At 45.9% G+C, this 22,702-nt stretch overlaps 2 protein-coding genes across 2 annotated transcripts in view; both read right to left on the reverse strand.

Moving 5' to 3' along the window:
• Nucleotides 1–880: 880 nt before the first annotated feature.
• Nucleotides 881–19,590, reverse strand: LOC141770992 (uncharacterized). The gene is made up of 6 exons (XM_074640840.1): nucleotides 19,357–19,590; nucleotides 13,131–13,320; nucleotides 12,551–12,972; nucleotides 3,005–3,050; nucleotides 1,989–2,754; nucleotides 881–1,826 (listed from the first exon to the last, which is right to left on the reverse strand). Exons 1-6 carry the CDS (start codon nucleotides 19,468–19,470, stop codon nucleotides 1,037–1,039), a joined length of 2,328 nt encoding a protein of 775 aa, XP_074496941.1. The 5' UTR covers nucleotides 19,471–19,590; the 3' UTR covers nucleotides 881–1,036.
• A 3,004-nt stretch (nucleotides 19,591–22,594) lies between these two features.
• Nucleotides 22,595–22,702, reverse strand: part of nyap2a (neuronal tyrosine-phosphorylated phosphoinositide-3-kinase adaptor 2a) — a 24,318-nt gene continuing 24,210 nt past the window's right edge. Inside the window, exon 6 of the mRNA XM_074640841.1 lies at nucleotides 22,595–22,702. This exon is cut by the window's right edge and continues 904 nt beyond it. The gene's annotated coding sequence lies outside the window, so the exon portion shown is untranslated.

The raw sequence follows: 22,702 nt of genomic DNA on the forward strand, positions 1-22,702 counted from the left end.
ACGACGGGGAGGGGTCAAAGTGGACGACGGGGAGGGGTCAAAGTGGACGACGGGGAGGGGTCAACGTGGACGACGGGGAGGGGTCAAAGTGGACGACGGGGAGGGGTCAAAGTGGACGACGGGGAGGGGTCAAAGTGGACAACAGGACGGGGTGAAGTCCGCCATGTTTGGGGGGACAGAGACAGACACTGAAGGCTCATTTGAGTGAAGCGGCTCTTTAATATGAAACAACAGAAGAGACGAGCTTTGCTTCCTTTCGTTATTTCAACACAAAGACGAGAGGATATAACATCATATTCAGTATATATATATATACGTATATATATATATATATATACGTATATATACATATACGTATATATATATACACGTGTATATATATATATATATATATACTGGAAAAACAAAGTAGTTAAACTTGTGTTTGGTCGATTATTTCTCTGTTGTATCAATGCTAATGGTGATGCTAATGCTAATGGTCATTGTATTCTACATGGTTGAAAGCCTGTTTATTTACCTTCACAATGAGTCAACACCAACAGGAGAATACACTGTTTACCGTTGACGGAGCATTTTGGAACATTTTTCTTGGGTGCTCCCCACATCATCAGCTGTGCTGCTCATCACACACATGAATGATCCTTACAAGAGTGACATCATTGTGAAGGTAAATAAACAGGCTTTCCAACGATGTAAAATACAATGACCATTAGCATTGATACAACAGAGAAATAATCCACCAAACACAAGTTTAACAACTTTGTTTTTCCAGTTTATATATATTCCACTCTCACAGCGTAACAAACTACTAACTAGATTTATATCATCAAAGTTTTAAAGATGTTGAAGGAACAGTCCAACATGTGGGACTATTCTATGTGTGGACCACAGTGAGATGAGAGGATGGATATTAATGTGTGCTGCGTCCTGGCGGATGGACACAGTGTAAAATAAAGCAGATATAAACATGTTGGTTGGTGTATTCCAGTCTTTATGCTAAGCTAGGCTAAGCTAGGTTAAGCAGATGTTTCAGGTGTTACTGGTGCGTGAAGCCCTCGCTCCACGGGAAGGCGTTCTTCTGCTTCCTGCGTCTGCCGCCGGACTCGCAGCTCTGGAAGTCGTCTCCACAGCCGTGTTTCTTCAGCTGCCGCGAGTCGGAGAAGCCGTGGCCGCAGCGCTCGCAGGCGTACAGCTTCACGCCGGTGTGGATCTGCATGTGAGACTTGAGCTGGTTGGACTGCCTGAACTTCCTGCTGCACACGACGCACTCGTAGGGTTTCTCTCCCGTGTGCACCAGCAGGTGGCGGTGGTAGTTCTGCGGCGTCCTGAACTCTTTGCCGCACTGTTCGCACTTGTGAGGTTTGACTCCGGTGTGCAGGAGCTCGTGCTGCTTCAGCTGCGACATCAGCAGGAAGCTCTTCTGGCAGACGCCGCAGACGTACGGCCGGTCGCCGCTGTGCTGCCTCATGTGGTACAGGTACAGGTGGCGCAGGTGGAAAGACTTCTCGCAGGTGTCGCAGGTGAACTCTTTGTTCTCAGCGTGGCACTTCTCGTGCGTCCTCAGCGTGGTGTTGCTGCTGAAGCTCTTCAGACAGATCTTACAGCTGTAGGGTTTGGCGCCGGTCGGCCTGCGTCTCGCCGCTGCGGCGCCGACCTTCTGCCGGTCCTTGTTGCTGTGGACCAGCTGCTGGTGCTTCTGCAGCTGGCAGTTGTAGAAAAACGTCTTCCCACAGAGGTCGCACATGAACGGCTTCTCCACGCCGTGAACCAGCATGTGGGTCTTCAGAGCCCAGGTACCCGTGAACCCCTCGCCACACTTATCACACCTGAGGCGGGAACAAAGAACACGTTGAGACAGAGACGCAGCACCTCACCTGACTCATTTTGATTATATGTGACGTCAGATACAGGAAGCTGACTGTCAACGCTGCCGTCACAGCGACTCACCGGAGAAAGGTGACAGGTGTGAACGGTGTCTGTTTACGTACCTGAAGGGCTTCTCTCCGTTGTGGAGGCGCAGGTGTCTCTGGAAGTTGTACTTGAGGCCGAAGCTGAGGCCGCAGGTCTGACACATGAAGGGTTTCTCTCCGGAGTGGACCACGCGGTGCTGCAGCAGACCCATCTTACACTTGAAGGCCTTGTCGCACTCGCAGCACTTGTACGGCCGCTCCTCCGAGTGCGACCTCTTGTGGACGCGCAGGTTGCTGGCGGTGGAGAAGGTCTTCCCACAGGTCGGGCAGGGGTACGGCCGGGCGCCGGTGTGGACCGTCTGGTGCTCGCGGAGGCTCTTCTTCCTGGTGAAGCTTTTCCCGCAGACGTCGCACATGAAGGGCTTTACCCGGGCATGCGACACCTCGTGGTACCGGAGCGCGCCGGCCGAGGTGAAGGCGCGGTCGCAGACGTGGCACTTGAGCGGCGTTTTCTCCAGCCGGTGAGAGGCCTGGTGGACTCGGAGCTGGCGCAGCAGTCTGAACTTCCTGTCGCACTTATCGCAGCGCAGCAGCTTGTCGGGGTCGCTGTCCTGAGCGTCCCTGAGCTGGTGGCTCAGCAGGTGTTTCTGCAGACTCTTGGACTTGTAGAAGCCTTTATCACAGGAGCTGCAGGGGAACGGCTTCAGGTGGCAGGACACGTGTTTCCTCAGCTGGTGGTTCTGATGGAAGCCTTTATTACACAGCTCACAGAAGAACCTCTTCTCCTTGTACAGCTCCCTCCTCCTCTTCCTATCCAGCTCCTTCTGCTCCTCTTCACTCATCGCTGCACAGGAAATCAATACCCGATCAATACAGATTCATCTGTTATTATTAATCATTAGTTTATCAGCTGGTATCTTCAGCAAAGAAATCTAAAGTCCATCTGTATTTCATACTAAAGACTTTCTACTATTATTATTATTATTATAACAATATTAATAATGTTATTTTATAATAACATTATTAATACTGTTATAATAATAATAATAATAATAATCTATTTATTGTGACTTTAATGTGAGTGTTGGTCTCACCTGGAGGAGCGTCAGTCAGCGTCTGTTCTGTCTTTATTTCTGTTTCCTGGAAAACATGATGAGTGAAAACATGTGATTCTATTGTTATAGATATACAGTAGATATATAGATCTATATATAGATATGGATCTACATATATATATGCGTGGTGGAGAGGTTTGTGTGTCCCTATGACCCTGAGGGTTGTGTTGTCTTGAGCCTGGTGCTCCTGGTCGGGTCTCCCATGGCAAATTGGTCTCAGCCTCGGTTCTGGAACCGTACTCCTGGATAGGGGTTGGACTCTATTCTTCTCTGGAGTTGCCCAAGGTGTGAGGCGCCGGGCGGGTGTGGGGATACTCACAAATCCCCGGCTGAGTGCCGCTATGTTGGAGTTTACCCCGGTGGACGAGAGGGTCGCCTCCCTACGCCTTCGGGTTATGGGGGGGAAACTCTGACTGTTGTTTGTGCGTATGCACCAAACAGCAGCTCGGAGTATTCGGCCTTCTTGGAGACCCTGAATGGAGTCCTGTATGGGGCTCCAGTAGGGGACTCCATAGTTCTGCTGGGAGACTTCAACGAGCACGTGGGCAACGATGGAGACACCTGGAGTGGCGTGATTGGGAGGAATGGCCTCCCTGATCTAAACCCGAGTGGTCGTTTGTTATTGGACTTCTGTGCTAGTCATGGACTGTCCATAACGAACACCATGTTCGAACATAAGGATGCTCATAAGTGTACGTGGTACCAGAGCACCCTAGGCCGAAGGTCGATGATCGATTTTGTAATCGTATCGTCTGATCTGAGGCCGCATGTTTTGGACACTCGGGTGAAGAGAGGGGCGGAGCTGTCAACTGATCACCATCTGGTGGTGAGTTGGGTCAGAGGGTGGGGGAAGACTCTGGACAGACCTGGTAAGCCCAAACGGGTAGTGAGGGTGAACTGGGAACGTCTGGAGGAGGCCCCTGTCCGAGAGATCTTCAACTCACACCTCCGGCGGAGCTTTTCTGGCATCCCTGTGGAGGTTGGGGGCATTGAACCCGAGTGGGCGATGTTCAAAGCTTCCATTGCTGAAGCTGCGGCGGTGAGCTGTGGTTTTAAGGTCTTAGGTGCCTCAAGGGGCGGCAACCCTCAAACACCGTGTTGGACACCGGTGGTCAGGGAAGCCGTCCGACTGAAGAAGGAGGCCTTCCGGAGGACTCCGGAGGCAGTTGCAGGGTACCGACAGGCCCGAAGAGCAGCAGCCACCGCCGTGACGGAGGCAAAGCAGCGGGTGTGGGAGGAGTTCGGAGTAGCCATGGAGAAGGACTTTCGGTCGGCACCAAAGTGCTTCTGGAAAACCGTCCGTCACCTCAGGAGGGGGAAACGGGGAACCATCCAAGCTGTGTACAGTAAGGATGGGACACTGTTGACCTCAACTGAGGAGGTAATCGGGCGGTGAAAGGAGCACTTTGAGGATCTCCTGAATCCTACCAATACGCCCTCTATTGTAGAGGCAGAGCTGGAAGCTGATGGGGGATCATCATCAATTTCCCTGGTGGAAGTCACTGAGGTAGTCAAACAACTCCACAGTGGCAAAGCCCCGGGGGTTGATGAGATCCATCCAGAAATGCTGAAGGCTCTGGGTGGGGAGGGGCTGTCTTGTATGACACGTCTCTTCAACATTGCGTGGAAGTCGGTGACAGTGCCTAGGGAGTGGCAGACCGGAGTGGTGGTTCCCCTGTTCAAAAAGGGGGACCAGAGAGTGTGTGCCAATTACAGGGGTATCACACTACTCAGCCTCCCTGGTAAAGTCTACTCTAAGATGCTGGAACGGAGGGTTCGGCTGATAGTCGAACCTCGGATTGAAGAGGAACAATGCAGAGTCTGTACCGTCCGTGGAACAACGGACCAGGGGTCTCATTTATAACCGTTGCGTACGCACAAAACGGGGCCTGAAATGTGCGTACGCCACTTCCCACGCAATAGTTGTGATCTATAAAAACAAACTTGACGGGAGAATGTGCGCACCGGTACGGAAACTTTGACCCGTGCGTACACACATTATGGAGGCACCGAGGTAGAGGAAACTGGAGACGCAGACGGTGAGGTGGTGAATTGAAGCCAGACTGTAGACATTAAATGTCATTATATGTATAATGATGCCTCTCACACATTTAACTTCACTTCATACTTATATCCACTTTATCATAAACATTTAAAAGCAGTGTTATTTGTGCTATTGAGCCATAACTATTCTACAAGCACCTTACAAATGTAAAATATATCAGCCAACTCAAATCAAATTCTGCTCAATATCTCATCAGCGCTGTCTCCATCACGTTCCCTCCACCTCCGGAGCTCAGAGGAGAGGGTCGGACTACCGACACTCGCAGTCAGCTGTGGAGCAGCTGATGAAATCATCATCGGTTGTAGAAATCCAAGATTATATCAAATAGCATTAAAGAATGGCAGAACAGAGCGCCAATAGTTTTAATAAGATCTTCTAATAGTGTGCAGATATCACCAAGTACCATATTAGTTTTCATAAAGTTGTTGTGTAAAATCGCTGCAGTGATGACATGACTTATTAATTTATTTATGGTTTATTAGATAGGGACAGATACAGTATACATATAGACACAATGAAAACGGCTATCCGATGCAACTATCAGACTGTCTCCAGTGCGCCATCGCGGTGCGCCACTCTGCCTCCTCCAGTCACCTCCACCCGGCACATCTCCACCAGTCACCTCCACCCGGCACATCTTCACCAGTATGGAGAGTGTAAATTAACAAAGTGTGCAAATGAAGCCAGTGACAGCTCTCACACAATCGTTACTCTCCATATCCTCATTATCATTATCAGTCCTACTCATAATACAGGACAAGTTCACTATAAAAACTTAAATAATAAATAAATTGTGTTCACCTGTTAAACTTCTTTTTTCTAATGATATCCAGCGTGGTGGATTTTACTGATTGTCTTGATCATTTTGGCAAGTTGTGAATCGATGATATCGATTGCTGTACAGATATAAACACTGCAGTGACACTGGTAGCATGCTGCATGGTGCTGGTGGATATACCGGCACTGAGGACTAAATGACGTGTATAACAGAATTAAGAGGGAACGAGTGTTCAGAGTCCTCCTCAACTACAAGCACCTTGATCTCTGTGTCACAAAAACTCCTTTTCTCGGTCTTCCTCTCGGTAGCTGCCGTGATTTACCGTAAAGATCAAACAGACTCATTCACATGCAGAAACATTAATTAGGTGTTTTGCATGGACCGTTTATGGTTGAATGTGGGCGTGTAGAGGGCGGAATATGAGGCGGATCCACGTGCGCACATTTCCAGGTGGAGTGTGATTTATAAAGGGAACATTGCGTGCAGGTGTGCGTACGCACGGTTTATAAATCTGATTTTTTTTTGGCGTACGCCATTTTCGGCTTTTGTGCGCACGTACATTTTTAGTATGGATCCTACGCACTGTTTTATAAATGAGACCCCAGCTCTTTACTCTCACAGGGATCCTGGAGGGGGCCTGGGAGTATGCCTATCCAGTCTACATGTGTTTTGTGGACTTGGAGAAGGCGTATGACCGGGTCCCCCGGGAGATACTGTTGGGGGTGCTGCGGGAGTATGGGGTGAGGGGGGCACTTCTCAGAGCCATCCAATCTTTGTACGCCCAAAGCGAGAGCTGTGTTCAGGTCCTCGGCAGTAAGTTGAACTCTTCCGGTGGAAGACTGATCTACCGGTCAGTCTTGGTTCCTACTCTCACCGATGGTCATGAGGGCTGGGTCAGGACCCAGAGAACTAGATCTACTGGTCAGTCTCCGTTCCTACTCTCACCTCTGGTCATGAGGGCTGGGTCAGGACCCAAAGAACTAGATCTACCGGTCAGTCTTGGTTCCTACTCTCACCTATGGTCATGAGGGCTGGGTCAGGACCCAAAGCCCTCGATCTACTGGTCAGTCTTGGTTCCTCCTCTCACCTCTGGTCATGAGGGCTGGGTCAGGACCTAAAGAACTAGATCTACCGGTCAGTCTTGGTTCCTACTCTCACCTATGGTCATGAGGGCTGGGTCAGGACCCAAAGCCCTCGATCTACTGGTCAGTCTTGGTTCCTCCTCTCACCTCTGGTCATGAGGGCTGGGTCAGGACCTAAAGAACTAGATCTACCGGTCAGTCTTGGTTCCTCCTCTCACCTCTGGTCATGAGGGCTGGGTCAGGACCTAAAGAACTAGATCTACCGGTCAGTCTCCGTTCCTCCTCTCACCTCTGGTCATGAGGGCTGGGTCAGGACCCAGAGAACTAGATCTACCGGTCAGTCTCCGTTCCTACTCTCACCTCTGGTCATGAGGGCTGGGTCAGGACCCAGAGAACTAGATCTACCGGTCAGTCTTGGTTCCTACTCTCACCTCTGGTCATGAGGGCTGGGTCAGGACCCAAAGAACTAGATCTACCGGTCAGTCTTCGTTCCTCCTCTCACCTCTGGTCATGAGGGCTGGGTCAGGACCCAAAGAACTAGATCTACTGGTCAGTCTTGGTTCCTACTCTCACCTCTGGTCATGAGGGCTGGGTCAGGACCCAAAGAACTAGATCTACCGGTCAGTCTTGGTTCCTACTCTCACCTCTGGTCATGAGGGCTGGGTCAGGACCTAAAGAACTAGATCTACCAGTCAGTCTCCATTCCTACTCTCACCTCTGGTCATGAGGGCTGGGTCAGGACCCAAAGAACTAGATCTACCGGTCAGTGTTGGTTCCTACTCTCACCTCTGGTCATGAGGGCTGGGTCAGGACCCAAAGAACTAGATCTACCGGTCAATCTCCGTTCCTACTCTCACTTCTGGTCATGAGGGCTGGGTCAGGACCCAAAGAACTAGATCTACCGGTCAATCTCCGTTCCTACTCTCACTTCTGGTCATGAGGGCTGGGTCAGGACCCAAAGAACTAGATCTACCGGTCAGTCTTCGTTCCTCCTCTCACCTCTGGTCATGAGGGCTGGGTCAGGACCTAAAGAACTAGATCTACCGGTCAGTCTTCGTTCCTCCTCTCACCTCTGGTCATGAGGGCTGGGTCAGGACCCAAAGAACTAGATCTACCGGTCAGTCTTCATTCCTCCTCTCACCTCTGGTCATGAGGGCTGGGTCAGGACCCAGAGAACTAGATCTACCGGTCAGTGTTGGTTCCTACTCTCACCTCTGGTCATGAGGGCTGGGTCAGGACCCAAAGAACTAGATCTACCGGTCAGTCTTGGTTCCTACTCTCACCTATGTTCATGAGGGCTGGGTCAGGACCCAAAGAACTAGATCTACCGGTCAGTCTTCGTTCCTCCTCTCACCTCTGGTCATGAGGGCTGGGTCAGGACCCAAAGAACTAGATCTACCGGTCAGTCTTCATTCCTCCTCTCACCTCTGGTCATGAGGGCTGGGTCAGGACCCAAAGAACTAGATCTACCGGTCAGTCTTCGTTCCTCCTCTCACCTCTGGTCATGAGGGCTGGGTCAGGACCCAAAGAACTAGATCTACCGGTCAGTCTTCGTTCCTCCTCTCACCTCTGGTCATGAGGGCTGGGTCAGGACCCAAAGAACTAGATCTACCGGTCAGTCTTCGTTCCTCCTCTCACCTCTGGTCATGAGGGCTGGGTCAGGACCCAAAGAACTAGATCTACCGGTCAGTCTTGGTTCCTACTCTCACCTATGTTCATGAGGGCTGGGTCAGGACCCAAAGAACTAGATCTACCGGTCAGTCTTCGTTCCTCCTCTCACCTCTGGTCATGAGGGCTGGGTCAGGACCTAAAGAACTAGATCTACCGGTCAGTCTCCGTTCCTCCTCTCACCTCTGGTCATGAGGGCTGGGTCAGGACCCAAAGAACTAGATCTACTGGTCAGTCTTGGTTCCTACTCTCACCTCTGGTCATGAGGGCTGGGTCAGGACCCAAAGAACTAGATCTACCGGTCAGTCTTCATTCCTCCTCTCACCTCTGGTCATGAGGGCTGGGTCAGGACCCAGAGAACTAGATCTACCGGTCAGTGTTGGTTCCTACTCTCACCTCTGGTCATGAGGGCTGGGTCAGGACCCAAAGAACTAGATCTACCGGTCAGTCTTCGTTCCTCCTCTCACCTCTGGTCATGAGGGCTGGGTCAGGACCCAAAGAACTAGATCTACTGGTCAGTCTTGGTTCCTACTCTCACCTATGTTCATGAGGGCTGGGTCAGGACCCAAAGAACTAGATCTACCGGTCAGTCTTCGTTCCTCCTCTCACCTCTGGTCATGAGGGCTGGGTCAGGACCTAAAGAACTAGATCTACCGGTCAGTCTCCGTTCCTCCTCTCACCTCTGGTCATGAGGGCTGGGTCAGGACCCAAAGAACTAGATCTACTGGTCAGTCTTGGTTCCTACTCTCACCTATGTTCATGAGGGCTGGGTCAGGACCCAAAGAACTAGATCTACCGGTCAGTCTTCGTTCCTCCTCTCACCTCTGGTCATGAGGGCTGGGTCAGGACCCAAAGAACTAGATCTACCGGTCAGTCTTCATTCCTCCTCTCACCTCTGGTCATGAGGGCTGGGTCAGGACCCAAAGAACTAGATCTACCGGTCAGTCTTCGTTCCTCCTCTCACCTCTGGTCATGAGGGCTGGGTCAGGACCCAAAGAACTAGATCTACCGGTCAGTCTTCGTTCCTCCTCTCACCTCTGGTCATGAGGGCTGGGTCAGGACCCAAAGAACTAGATCTACCGGTCAGTCTTCGTTCCTCCTCTCACCTCTGGTCATGAGGGCTGGGTCAGGACCCAAAGAACTAGATCTACCGGTCAGTCTTGGTTCCTACTCTCACCTATGTTCATGAGGGCTGGGTCAGGACCCAAAGAACTAGATCTACCGGTCAGTCTTCGTTCCTCCTCTCACCTCTGGTCATGAGGGCTGGGTCAGGACCTAAAGAACTAGATCTACCGGTCAGTCTCCGTTCCTCCTCTCACCTCTGGTCATGAGGGCTGGGTCAGGACCCAAAGAACTAGATCTACTGGTCAGTCTTGGTTCCTACTCTCACCTCTGGTCATGAGGGCTGGGTCAGGACCCAAAGAACTAGATCTACCGGTCAGTCTTCATTCCTCCTCTCACCTCTGGTCATGAGGGCTGGGTCAGGACCCAGAGAACTAGATCTACCGGTCAGTGTTGGTTCCTACTCTCACCTCTGGTCATGAGGGCTGGGTCAGGACCCAAAGAACTAGATCTACCGGTCAGTCTTCGTTCCTCCTCTCACCTCTGGTCATGAGGGCTGGGTCAGGACCCAAAGAACTAGATCTACTGGTCAGTCTTGGTTCCTACTCTCACCTATGTTCATGAGGGCTGGGTCAGGACCCAAAGAACTAGATCTACCGGTCAGTCTTCGTTCCTCCTCTCACCTCTGGTCATGAGGGCTGGGTCAGGACCTAAAGAACTAGATCTACCGGTCAGTCTCCGTTCCTCCTCTCACCTCTGGTCATGAGGGCTGGGTCAGGACCCAAAGAACTAGATCTACTGGTCAGTCTTGGTTCCTACTCTCACCTCTGGTCATGAGGGCTGGGTCAGGACCCAAAGAACTAGATCTACCGGTCAGTTTTCGTTCCTCCTCTCACCTCTGGTCATGAGGGCTGGGTCAGGACCCAAAGAACTAGATCTACTGGTCAGTCTTGGTTCCTACTCTCACCTCTGGTCATGAGGGCTGGGTCAGGACCCAAAGAACTAGATCTACCGGTCAGTCTTCGTTCCTCCTCTCACCTCTGGTCATGAGGGCTGGGTCAGGACCCAAAGAACTAGATCTACCGGTCAGTCTCCGTTCCTACTCTCACCTCTGGTCATGAGGGCTGGGTCAGGACCCAAAGAACTAGATCTACCGGTCAGTCTTCGTTCCTCCTCTCACCTCTGGTCATGAGGGCTGGGTCAGGACCCAAAGAACTAGATCTACTGGTCAGTCTTGGTTCCTACTCTCACCTCTGGTCATGAGGGCTGGGTCAGGACCTAAAGAACTAGATCTACCGGTCAGTCTCCGTTCCTCCTCTCACCTCTGGTCATGAGGGCTGGGTCAGGACCCAGAGAACTAGATCTACCGGTCAGTCTCCGTTCCTACTCTCACCTCTGGTCATGAGGGCTGGGTCAGGACCCAGAGAACTAGATCTACCGGTCAGTCTTGGTTCCTACTCTCACCTCTGGTCATGAGGGCTGGGTCAGGACCCAAAGAACTAGATCTACCGGTCAGTCTTCGTTCCTCCTCTCACCTCTGGTCATGAGGGCTGGGTCAGGACCCAAAGAACTAGATCTACTGGTCAGTCTTGGTTCCTACTCTCACCTCTGGTCATGAGGGCTGGGTCAGGACCCAAAGAACTAGATCTACCGGTCAGTCTTGGTTCCTACTCTCACCTCTGGTCATGAGGGCTGGGTCAGGACCTAAAGAACTAGATCTACCGGTCAGTCTCCATTCCTACTCTCACCTCTGGTCATGAGGGCTGGGTCAGGACCCAAAGAACTAGATCTACCGGTCAGTGTTGGTTCCTACTCTCACCTCTGGTCATGAGGGCTGGGTCAGGACCCAAAGAACTAGATCTACCGGTCAATCTCCGTTCCTACTCTCACTTCTGGTCATGAGGGCTGGGTCAGGACCCAAAGAACTAGATCTACCGGTCAATCTCCGTTCCTACTCTCACTTCTGGTCATGAGGGCTGGGTCAGGACCCAAAGAACTAGATCTACCGGTCAGTCTTCGTTCCTCCTCTCACCTCTGGTCATGAGGGCTGGGTCAGGACCTAAAGAACTAGATCTACCGGTCAGTCTTCGTTCCTCCTCTCACCTCTGGTCATGAGGGCTGGGTCAGGACCTAAAGAACTAGATCTACCGGTCAGTCTTCGTTCCTCCTCTCACCTCTGGTCATGAGGGCTGGGTCAGGACCTAAAGAACTAGATCTACCGGTCAGTCTTCGTTCCTCCTCTCACCTCTGGTCATGAGGGCTGGGTCAGGACCCAAAGAACTAGATCTACCGGTCAGTCTTCATTCCTCCTCTCACCTCTGGTCATGAGGGCTGGGTCAGGACCCAGAGAACTAGATCTACCGGTCAGTGTTGGTTCCTACTCTCACCTCTGGTCATGAGGGCTGGGTCAGGACCCAAAGAACTAGATCTACCGGTCAGTCTTGGTTCCTACTCTCACCTATGTTCATGAGGGCTGGGTCAGGACCCAAAGAACTAGATCTACCGGTCAGTCTTCGTTCCTCCTCTCACCTCTGGTCATGAGGGCTGGGTCAGGACCCAAAGAACTAGATCTACCGGTCAGTCTTGGTTCCTACTCTCACCTATGTTCATGAGGGCTGGGTCAGGACCCAAAGAACTAGATCTACCGGTCAGTCTTGGTTCCTACTCTCACCTCTGGTCATGAGGGCTGGGTCAGGACCCAGAGAACTAGATCGCGGGTACAAGCGGCTGAAATGTGTTTCCTCAGGAGGGTGGCTGGCTCTCTCCCTTAGAGATAGGGTGAGAAGCTCAGTCATCCGTGAGGAACTCGGAGTAGAGCCGCTGCTCCTTTGTGTTGAAAGGAGCCAGCTGAGGCCGAAACACACACTTACGACAGGAAGAGCGTGTTCGTCTTCAGGTGACGGCATGTCCTCGCTGCTTGGCTGATCGTTAGCCACAGGAAGTGATGTCACGTCTCCAAATGATTCATCAGGATCCCTGAAGATCTGGTTCACTTCCAATCCCTCCTCAGTCTGAAGGTCGATGTGAAGGTCAGTCTGAAGGTCGGTCAGAAGGTCAGCTGTGGCGTTATCAGTGGTTTGATCTGGTTTCTCCGGCGGTACCGGGGGGGCGGGGCTGCTCTTGCCTCTGATTGGTCCGGGGAGCGGCTGGCTGATGATGACCAGAGGCACCAGAGGGGTGCTGCCGGCGCTGCCGGCGCTGCGTCTGGATTTGGCGGAGTTGAGGATGGCCATGGCGAGGGCCGCAGGACCGGCAGCTGGTTGGCTGATGTCCAGCGACAGGGCGGGTCCATCTGGAAGAGTCAGCACGTCAAACAGGAAATACGTCAGACTTTCCTTTTAACTTAAGTCTTTCCACCTTTATTTTGAAGTCTTCAGGAAGTTGTGCGTCCTACATTTCCCAGAATGTGATTCGATATTATTTTATACATTAAGAGTTAAACTGACTCACCTGATGGTTTGACCTTATAAACCGTCTGTGTCTTCTCGACCTTTGACCTCAGCCCCGACTCCAGATGTCCCACTTTGTCCTTCAGAGCTTCATTTTCCGTCACTAAGCTCACGTAGAGCTCTCTGAAGACGCTGTAGATCTTACGGACCGCCTCTCTGGTCATCAGGCGCAGGACGGCGGTCAGCTGAGCCTGAAACAACAACAGGAAGTCATAGGGTTAAACTACACGCTACAACAGGAAGTCATAGGGTTAAACTACACGCTACAACAGGAAGTCAAAGGGTTAAACTACACGCTACAACAGGAAGTCATAGGGTTAAACTACACGCTACAACAGGAAGTCATAGGGTTAAACTACACGCTACAACAGGAAGTCATAGGGTTAAACTACACGCTACAACAGGAAGTCATAGGGTTAAACTACACGCTACAACAGGAAGTCATAGGGTTAAACTACACGCTACAACAGGAAGTCAAAGGGTTAAACTACACGCTACAACAGGAAGTCATAGGGTTAAACTACACGCTACAACAGGAAGTCATAGGGGTTAAACTACACGCTACAACAGGAAGTCAAAGGGTTAAACTACACGCTACAACAGGAAGTCAAAGGGTTAAACTACACGCTACAACAGGAAGTCATAGGGTTAAACTACACGCTACAACAGGAAGTCAAAGGGTTAAACTACACGCTACAACAGGAAGTCAAAGGGTTAAACTACACGCTACAACAGGAAGTCAAAGGGTTAAACTACACGCTACAACAGGAAGTCATAGGGTTAAACTACACGCTACAACAGGAAGTCATAGGGTTAAACTACACGCTACAACAGGAAGTCAAAGGGTTAAACTACACGCTACAACAGGAAGTCAAAGGGTTAAACTACACGCTACAACAGGAAGTCATAGGGTTAAACTACACGCTACAACAGGAAGTCATAGGGTTAAACTACACGCTACAACAGGAAGTCAAAGGGTTAAACTACACGCTACAACAGGAAGTCATAGGGTTAAACTACACGCTACAACAGGAAGTCATAGGGTTAAACTACACGCTACAACAGGAAGTCAAAGGGTTAAACTACACGCTACAACAGGAAGTCATAGGGGTTAAACTACACGCTACAACAGGAAGTCATAGGGGTTAAACTACACGCTACAACAGGAAGTCAAAGGGTTAAACTACACGCTACAACAGGAAGTCATAGGGTTAAACTACACGCTACAACAGGAAGTCATAGGGTTAAACTACACGCTACAACAGGAAGTCAAAGGGTTAAACTACACGCTACAACAGGAAGTCATAGGGGTTAAACTACACGCTACAACAGGAAGTCATAGGGGTTAAACTACACGCTACAACAGGAAGTCAAAGGGTTAAACTACACGCTACAACAGGAAGTCATAGGGTTAAACTACACGCTACAACAGGAAGTCAAAGGGTTAAACTACACGCTACAACAGGAAGTCATAGGGTTAAACTACACGCTACAACAGGAAGTCAAAGGGTTAAACTACACGCTACAACAGGAAGTCAAAGGGTTAAACTACACGCTACAACAGGAAGTCATAGGGTTAAACTACACGCTACAACAGGAAGTCATAGGGGTTAAACTACAAGCTACAACAGGAAGTCAAAGGGTTAAACTACACGCTACAACAGGAAGTCAAAGGGTTAAACTACACGCTTCAACAGGAAGTCATAGGGTTAAACTACACGCTACAACAGGAAGTCAAAGGGTTAAACTACACGCTACAACAGGAAGTCAAAGGGTTAAACTACACGCTACAACAGGAAGTCAAAGGGTTAAACTACACGCTACAACAGGAAGTCATAGGGTTAAACTACACGCTACAACAGGAAGTCAAAGGGTTAAACTACACGCTACAACAGGAAGTCAAAGGGTTAAACTACACGCTACAACAGGAAGTCATAGGGTTAAACTACACGCTACAACAGGAAGTCATAGGGGTTAAACTACACGCTACAACAGGAAGTCAAAGGGTTAAACTACACGCTACAACAGGAAGTCAAAGGGTTAAACTACACGCTACAACAGGAAGTCATAGGGTTAAACTACACGCTACAACAGGAAGTCAAAGGGTTAAACTACACGCTACAACAGGAAGTCAAAGGGTTAAACTACACGCTACAACAGGAAGTCATAGGGTTAAACTACACGCTACAACAGGAAGTCAAAGGGTTAAACTACACGCTACAACAGGAAGTCAAAGGGTTAAACTACACGCTACAACAGGAAGTCAAAGGGTTAAACTACACGCTACAACAGGAAGTCAAAGGGTTAAACTACACGCTACAACAGGAAGTCATAGGGTTAAACTACACGCTACAACAGGAAGTCATAGGGTTAAACTACACGCTACAACAGGAAGTCAAAGGGTTAAACTACACGCTACAACAGGAAGTCAAAGGGTTAAACTACACGCTACAACAGGAAGTCAAAGGGTTAAACTACACGCTACAACAGGAAGTCATAGGGGTTAAACTACACGCTACAACAGGAAGTCAAAGGGTTAAACTACACGCTACAACAGGAAGTCAAAGGGTTAAACTACACGCTACAACAGGAAGTCATAGGGTTAAACTACACGCTACAACAGGAAGTCATAGGGTTAAACTACACGCTACAACAGGAAGTCATAGGGTTAAACTACACGCTACAACAGGAAGTCATAGGGTTAAACTACACGCTACAACAGGAAGTCATAGGGTTAAACTACACGCTACAACAGGAAGTCATAGGGTTAAACTACACGCTACAACAGGAAGTCATAGGGTTAAACTACACGCTACAACAGGAAGTCAAAGGGTTAAACTACACGCTACAACAGGAAGTCATAGGGTTAAACTACACGCTACAACAGGAAGTCATAGGGGTTAAACTACACGCTACAACAGGAAGTCAAAGGGTTAAACTACACGCTACAACAGGAAGTCAAAGGGTTAAACTACACGCTACAACAGGAAGTCATAGGGTTAAACTACACGCTACAACAGGAAGTCAAAGGGTTAAACTACACGCTACAACAGGAAGTCAAAGGGTTAAACTACACGCTACAACAGGAAGTCAAAGGGTTAAACTACACGCTACAACAGGAAGTCATAGGGTTAAACTACACGCTACAACAGGAAGTCATAGGGTTAAACTACACGCTACAACAGGAAGTCAAAGGGTTAAACTACACGCTACAACAGGAAGTCAAAGGGTTAAACTACACGCTACAACAGGAAGTCATAGGGTTAAACTACACGCTACAACAGGAAGTCATAGGGTTAAACTACACGCTACAACAGGAAGTCAAAGGGTTAAACTACACGCTACAACAGGAAGTCATAGGGTTAAACTACACGCTACAACAGGAAGTCATAGGGTTAAACTACACGCTACAACAGGAAGTCAAAGGGTTAAACTACACGCTACAACAGGAAGTCATAGGGGTTAAACTACACGCTACAACAGGAAGTCATAGGGGTTAAACTACACGCTACAACAGGAAGTCAAAGGGTTAAACTACACGCTACAACAGGAAGTCATAGGGTTAAACTACACGCTACAACAGGAAGTCATAGGGTTAAACTACACGCTACAACAGGAAGTCAAAGGGTTAAACTACACGCTACAACAGGAAGTCATAGGGGTTAAACTACACGCTACAACAGGAAGTCATAGGGGTTAAACTACACGCTACAACAGGAAGTCAAAGGGTTAAACTACACGCTACAACAGGAAGTCATAGGGTTAAACTACACGCTACAACAGGAAGTCAAAGGGTTAAACTACACGCTACAACAGGAAGTCATAGGGTTAAACTACACGCTACAACAGGAAGTCAAAGGGTTAAACTACACGCTACAACAGGAAGTCAAAGGGTTAAACTACACGCTACAACAGGAAGTCATAGGGTTAAACTACACGCTACAACAGGAAGTCATAGGGTTAAACTACACGCTACAACAGGAAGTCAAAGGGTTAAACTACACGCTACAACAGGAAGTCATAGGGTTAAACTACACGCTACAACAGGAAGTCATAGGGTTAAACTACACGCTACAACAGGAAGTCAAAGGGTTAAACTACACGCTACAACAGGAAGTCATAGGGGTTAAACTACACGCTACAACAGGAAGTCATAGGGGTTAAACTACACGCTACAACAGGAAGTCAAAGGGTTAAACTACACGCTACAACAGGAAGTCATAGGGTTAAACTACACGCTACAACAGGAAGTCATAGGGTTAAACTACACGCTACAACAGGAAGTCAAAGGGTTAAACTACACGCTACAACAGGAAGTCATAGGGGTTAAACTACACGCTACAACAGGAAGTCATAGGGGTTAAACTACACGCTACAACAGGAAGTCAAAGGGTTAAACTACACGCTACAACAGGAAGTCATAGGGTTAAACTACACGCTACAACAGGAAGTCAAAGGGTTAAACTACACGCTACAACAGGAAGTCATAGGGTTAAACTACACGCTACAACAGGAAGTCAAAGGGTTAAACTACACGCTACAACAGGAAGTCAAAGGGTTAAACTACACGCTACAACAGGAAGTCATAGGGTTAAACTACACGCTACAACAGGAAGTCATAGGGGTTAAACTACACGCTACAACAGGAAGTCAAAGGGTTAAACTACACGCTACAACAGGAAGTCAAAGGGTTAAACTACACGCTTCAACAGGAAGTCATAGGGTTAAACTACACGCTACAACAGGAAGTCAAAGGGTTAAACTACACGCTACAACAGGAAGTCAAAGGGTTAAACTACACGCTACAACAGGAAGTCAAAGGGTTAAACTACACGCTACAACAGGAAGTCATAGGGTTAAACTACACGCTACAACAGGAAGTCAAAGGGTTAAACTACACGCTACAACAGGAAGTCAAAGGGTTAAACTACACGCTACAACAGGAAGTCATAGGGTTAAACTACACGCTACAACAGGAAGTCATAGGGGTTAAACTACACGCTACAACAGGAAGTCAAAGGGTTAAACTACACGCTACAACAGGAAGTCAAAGGGTTAAACTACACGCTACAACAGGAAGTCATAGGGTTAAACTACACGCTACAACAGGAAGTCAAAGGGTTAAACTACACGCTACAACAGGAAGTCAAAGGGTTAAACTACACGCTACAACAGGAAGTCATAGGGTTAAACTACACGCTACAACAGGAAGTCAAAGGGTTAAACTACACGCTACAACAGGAAGTCAAAGGGTTAAACTACACGCTACAACAGGAAGTCAAAGGGTTAAACTACACGCTACAACAGGAAGTCAAAGGGTTAAACTACACGCTACAACAGGAAGTCATAGGGTTAAACTACACGCTACAACAGGAAGTCATAGGGTTAAACTACACGCTACAACAGGAAGTCATAGGGTTAAACTACACGCTACAACAGGAAGTCAAAGGGTTAAACTACACGCTACAACAGGAAGTCAAAGGGTTAAACTACACGCTACAACAGGAAGTCAAAGGGTTAAACTACACGCTACAACAGGAAGTCATAGGGGTTAAACTACACGCTACAACAGGAAGTCAAAGGGTTAAACTACACGCTACAACAGGAAGTCAAAGGGTTAAACTACACGCTACAACAGGAAGTCATAGGGTTAAACTACACGCTACAACAGGAAGTCATAGGGTTAAACTACACGCTACAACAGGAAGTCATAGGGTTAAACTACACGCTACAACAGGAAGTCAAAGGGTTAAACTACACGCTACAACAGGAAGTCAAAGGGTTAAACTACACGCTACAACAGGAAGTCAAAGGGTTAAACTACACGCTACAACAGGAAGTCAAAGGGTTAAACTACACGCTACAACAGGAAGTCATAGGGTTAAACTACACGCTACAACAGGAAGTCAAAGGGTTAAACTACACGCTACAACAGGAAGTCAAAGGGTTAAACTACACGCTGTTATTAAAGTATTATTTATTAATGATTAGACCAATAGGTGCATTAGGCACAAAGTCTCATCTTTATCTGACTGACGACATGACGTCATTCTAAGTCACGTTTCTGTTGTCTCGCGTGATTATAACTCTCCAGCAAAGCAGGAAGTGACGGAGGATTTCCCTCTGAATCTCTCTGAGCTTTCAGATCAACTCTAGATCAATATATTGACTCTGATATTGATCTGTTTGTGTTAGTATTGATATTAACGGTCACCGTGTGTCCTCACCCGTCTCTCCGGACTGTCCGTGTCCCGGTGGAGCTCAGACACCGCGGACTCCACCGCCGCCTCCATGATCAGCTCCGTCTGACACACAAACACCGCCGAGCCGCCGCGCTCCATCAGGCGGCCGGACGGTACAGCGGGCTACCGGGCGGGCTACCGGGCGGGCTACCGGAGGATCTACTACTCCGGTCTCGGGTCGGCTGCGTGTCTCACTGAGGGACAAAGTCTCAGAAACACAAACAGTTAGATCTTTGACTCCAACATGGCGCTCTGATTACATCCGGTTCACTGCCAAGTACCGACCTTTCAAAGTAAAAGTCTTATGAGCAGATACAGTCTGAGACCGGAACCACCGAACGTCGTCATTCACAGCATGTTTTACTGATGTATCAGGGAAGTGTTATTCTGAAGAGCGAAGTCCCGCCCCTTCCGGTTTACCTACACGGGACGTTATTCAGGACCTATGGAAGGAGGCTGGGTCGGGTTTACGGGTACGTTAGGGTTATATAATCTACAATTTAACGTTAGGGTTATATAATCTATAATTTAACATCGGGTTATATAATCTATAATTTAACATCGGGTTATATAATCTATAATTTAACATTAGGGTTATATAATCTACAATTTAACGTTAGGGTTATATAATCTACAATTTAACATCGGGTTATATAATCTACAATTTAACGTTAGGGTTATATAATCTATAATTTAACATCGGGTTATATAATCTATAATTTAACATCGGGTTATATAATCTACAATTTAACGTTAGGGTTATATAATCTACAATTTAACGTTAGGGTTATATAATCTATAATTTAACATCGGGTTATATAATCTATAATTTAACATCGGGTTATATAATCTACAATTTAACATCGGGTTATATAATCTATAATTTAACGTTAGGGTTATATAATCTACAATTTAACATCGGGTTATATAATCTATAATTTAACGTCAGGGTTATATAATCTATAATTTAACATCGGGTTATATAATCTATAATTTAACATCGGGTTATATAATCTATAATTTAACATCGGGTTATATAATCTACAATTTAACGTTAGGGTTATATAATCTACAATTTAACGTTAGGGTTATATAATCTATAATTTAACATCGGGTTATATAATCTATAATTTAACATTAGGGTTATATAATCTACAATTTAACGTTAGGGTTATATAATCTACAATTTAACATCGGGTTATATAATCTATAATTTAACATCGGGTTATATAATCTATAATTTAACATCGGGTTATATAATCTATAATTTAACATTAGGATTATATAATCTATAGTTTAACATTAGGGTTATATAATCTACAATTTAACGTTAGGGTTATATAATCTACAATTTAACATCGGGTTATATAATCTATAATTTAACATCGGGTTATATAATCTATAATTTAACATCGGGTTATATAATCTATAATTTAACGTTAGGGTTATATAATCTACAATTTAACATCGGGTTATATAATCTATAATTTAACATCGGGTTATATAATCTATAATTTAACGTTAGGGTTATATAATCTACAATTTAACATCGGGTTATATAATCTATAATTTAACATCGGGTTATATAATCTACAATTTAACGTCAGGGTTATATAATCTACAATTTAACGTTAGGGTTATATAATCTATAATTTAACATCGGGTTATATAATCTATAATTTAACGTCAGGGTTATATAATCTATAATTTAACATCGGGTTATATAATCTATAATTTAACATCGGGTTATATAATCTATAATTTAACGTCAGGGTTATATAATCTATAATTTAACGTCAGGGTTATATAATCTATAATTTAACATCGGGTTATATAATCTATAATTTAACATCGGGTTATATAATCTACAATTTAACATCGGGTTATATAATCTATAATTTAACGTTAGGGTTATATAATCTACAATTTAACATCGGGTTATATAATCTATAATTTAACATCGGGTTATATAATCTATAATTTAACATCGGGTTATATAATCTATAATTTAACATCGGGTTATATAATCTACAATTTAACATCGGGTTATATAATCTATAATTTAACGTTAGGGTTATATAATCTATAATTTAACATCGGGTTATATAATCTGTAATTTAACATCGGGTTATATAATCTACAATTTAACATCGGGTTATATAATCTACAATTTAACATCGGGTTATATAATCTGTAATTTAACATCGGGTTATATAATCTACAATTTAACGTTAGGGTTATATAATCTATAATTTAACGTTAGGGTTATATAATCTATAATTTAACATCGGGTTATATAATCTATAATTTAACGTTAGGGTTATATAATCTACAATTTAACATCGGGTTATATAATCTATAATTTAACATCGGGTTATATAATCTATAATTTAACATCGGGTTATATAATCTATAATTTAACATCGGGTTATATAATCTACAATTTAACATCGGGTTATATAATCTATAATTTAACGTCAGGGTTATATAATCTATAATTTAACATCGGGTTATATAATCTGTAATTTAACATCGGGTTATATAATCTACAATTTAACGTTAGGGTTATATAATCTATAATTTAACGTTAGGGTTATATAATCTATAATTTAACATCGGGTTATATAATCTATAATTTAACATCGGGTTATATAATCTATAATTTAACGTCAGGGTTATATAATCTACAATTTAACATCGGGTTATATAATCTATAATTTAACATCGGGTTATATAATCTATAATTAATTGCAAGGTTATATAATCTCTAATTTAACGTCAGAGTTATATAATCTATAATTTAACGTCGGGGTTATATAATCTATAATTTAACGTCAAAGTTATATAATCTTTAATTTAACGTTGCGGTTATATAATCTATAATTTAACGTCAGGGTTATATAATGTATAATTTAACGTCAGGGTTATATAATCTATAATTTAACGTCAGGGTTATATAATGTATAATTTAACGTTGGGGTTATGTAATCTATAACTTAACGCTGGGATTATATAATCTAAAATTTAACGTCAAAGTTATATAATCTTTAATTTAACGTCAGGGTTATATAATCTATAATTTAACGTCAGGGTTATATAATCTACAATTTAACATCGGGGTTATATAATCTATATATGATTTATATAGGGGTTATATGATCTCAGATTTAATAAAACAAAGTAATAATAAATGAATCATCAGTTGAACTCAGTTTAACTCAGGTGTGTTTGTGCATATTTAAACATTTAATCTCTCCGTGGCTTCAGGCTCATTTACATACACAGGTATCACCATCGTATCCCAGAATGCTTTGCTTCAGTCTCACGTTAC

Source organism: Sebastes fasciatus, chromosome 7 (assembly GCF_043250625.1).
Source record: "Sebastes fasciatus isolate fSebFas1 chromosome 7, fSebFas1.pri, whole genome shotgun sequence".
NCBI classification, from domain to species: domain Eukaryota; kingdom Metazoa; phylum Chordata; class Actinopteri; order Perciformes; family Sebastidae; genus Sebastes; species Sebastes fasciatus.

What these genes read in the sequence shown, in the direction of transcription:
- LOC141770992 (XM_074640840.1), bottom strand. Translation starts at nt 19,470, where the DNA reads ATGGAGCGCGGCGGCTCGGCGGTGTTTGTGTGTCAGACGGAGCTGATC. An exon ending in CGGACAGTCCGGAGAGACGG is followed by an intron (nt 13,321 to 19,356) that starts GTGAGGACACAC and finishes TTGTTGTTTCAG; the next exon opens with GCTCAGCTGACCGCCGTCCT. An exon ending in TTATAAGGTCAAACCATCAG is followed by an intron (nt 12,973 to 13,130) that starts GTGAGTCAGTTT and finishes TGACTCTTCCAG; the next exon opens with ATGGACCCGCCCTGTCGCTG.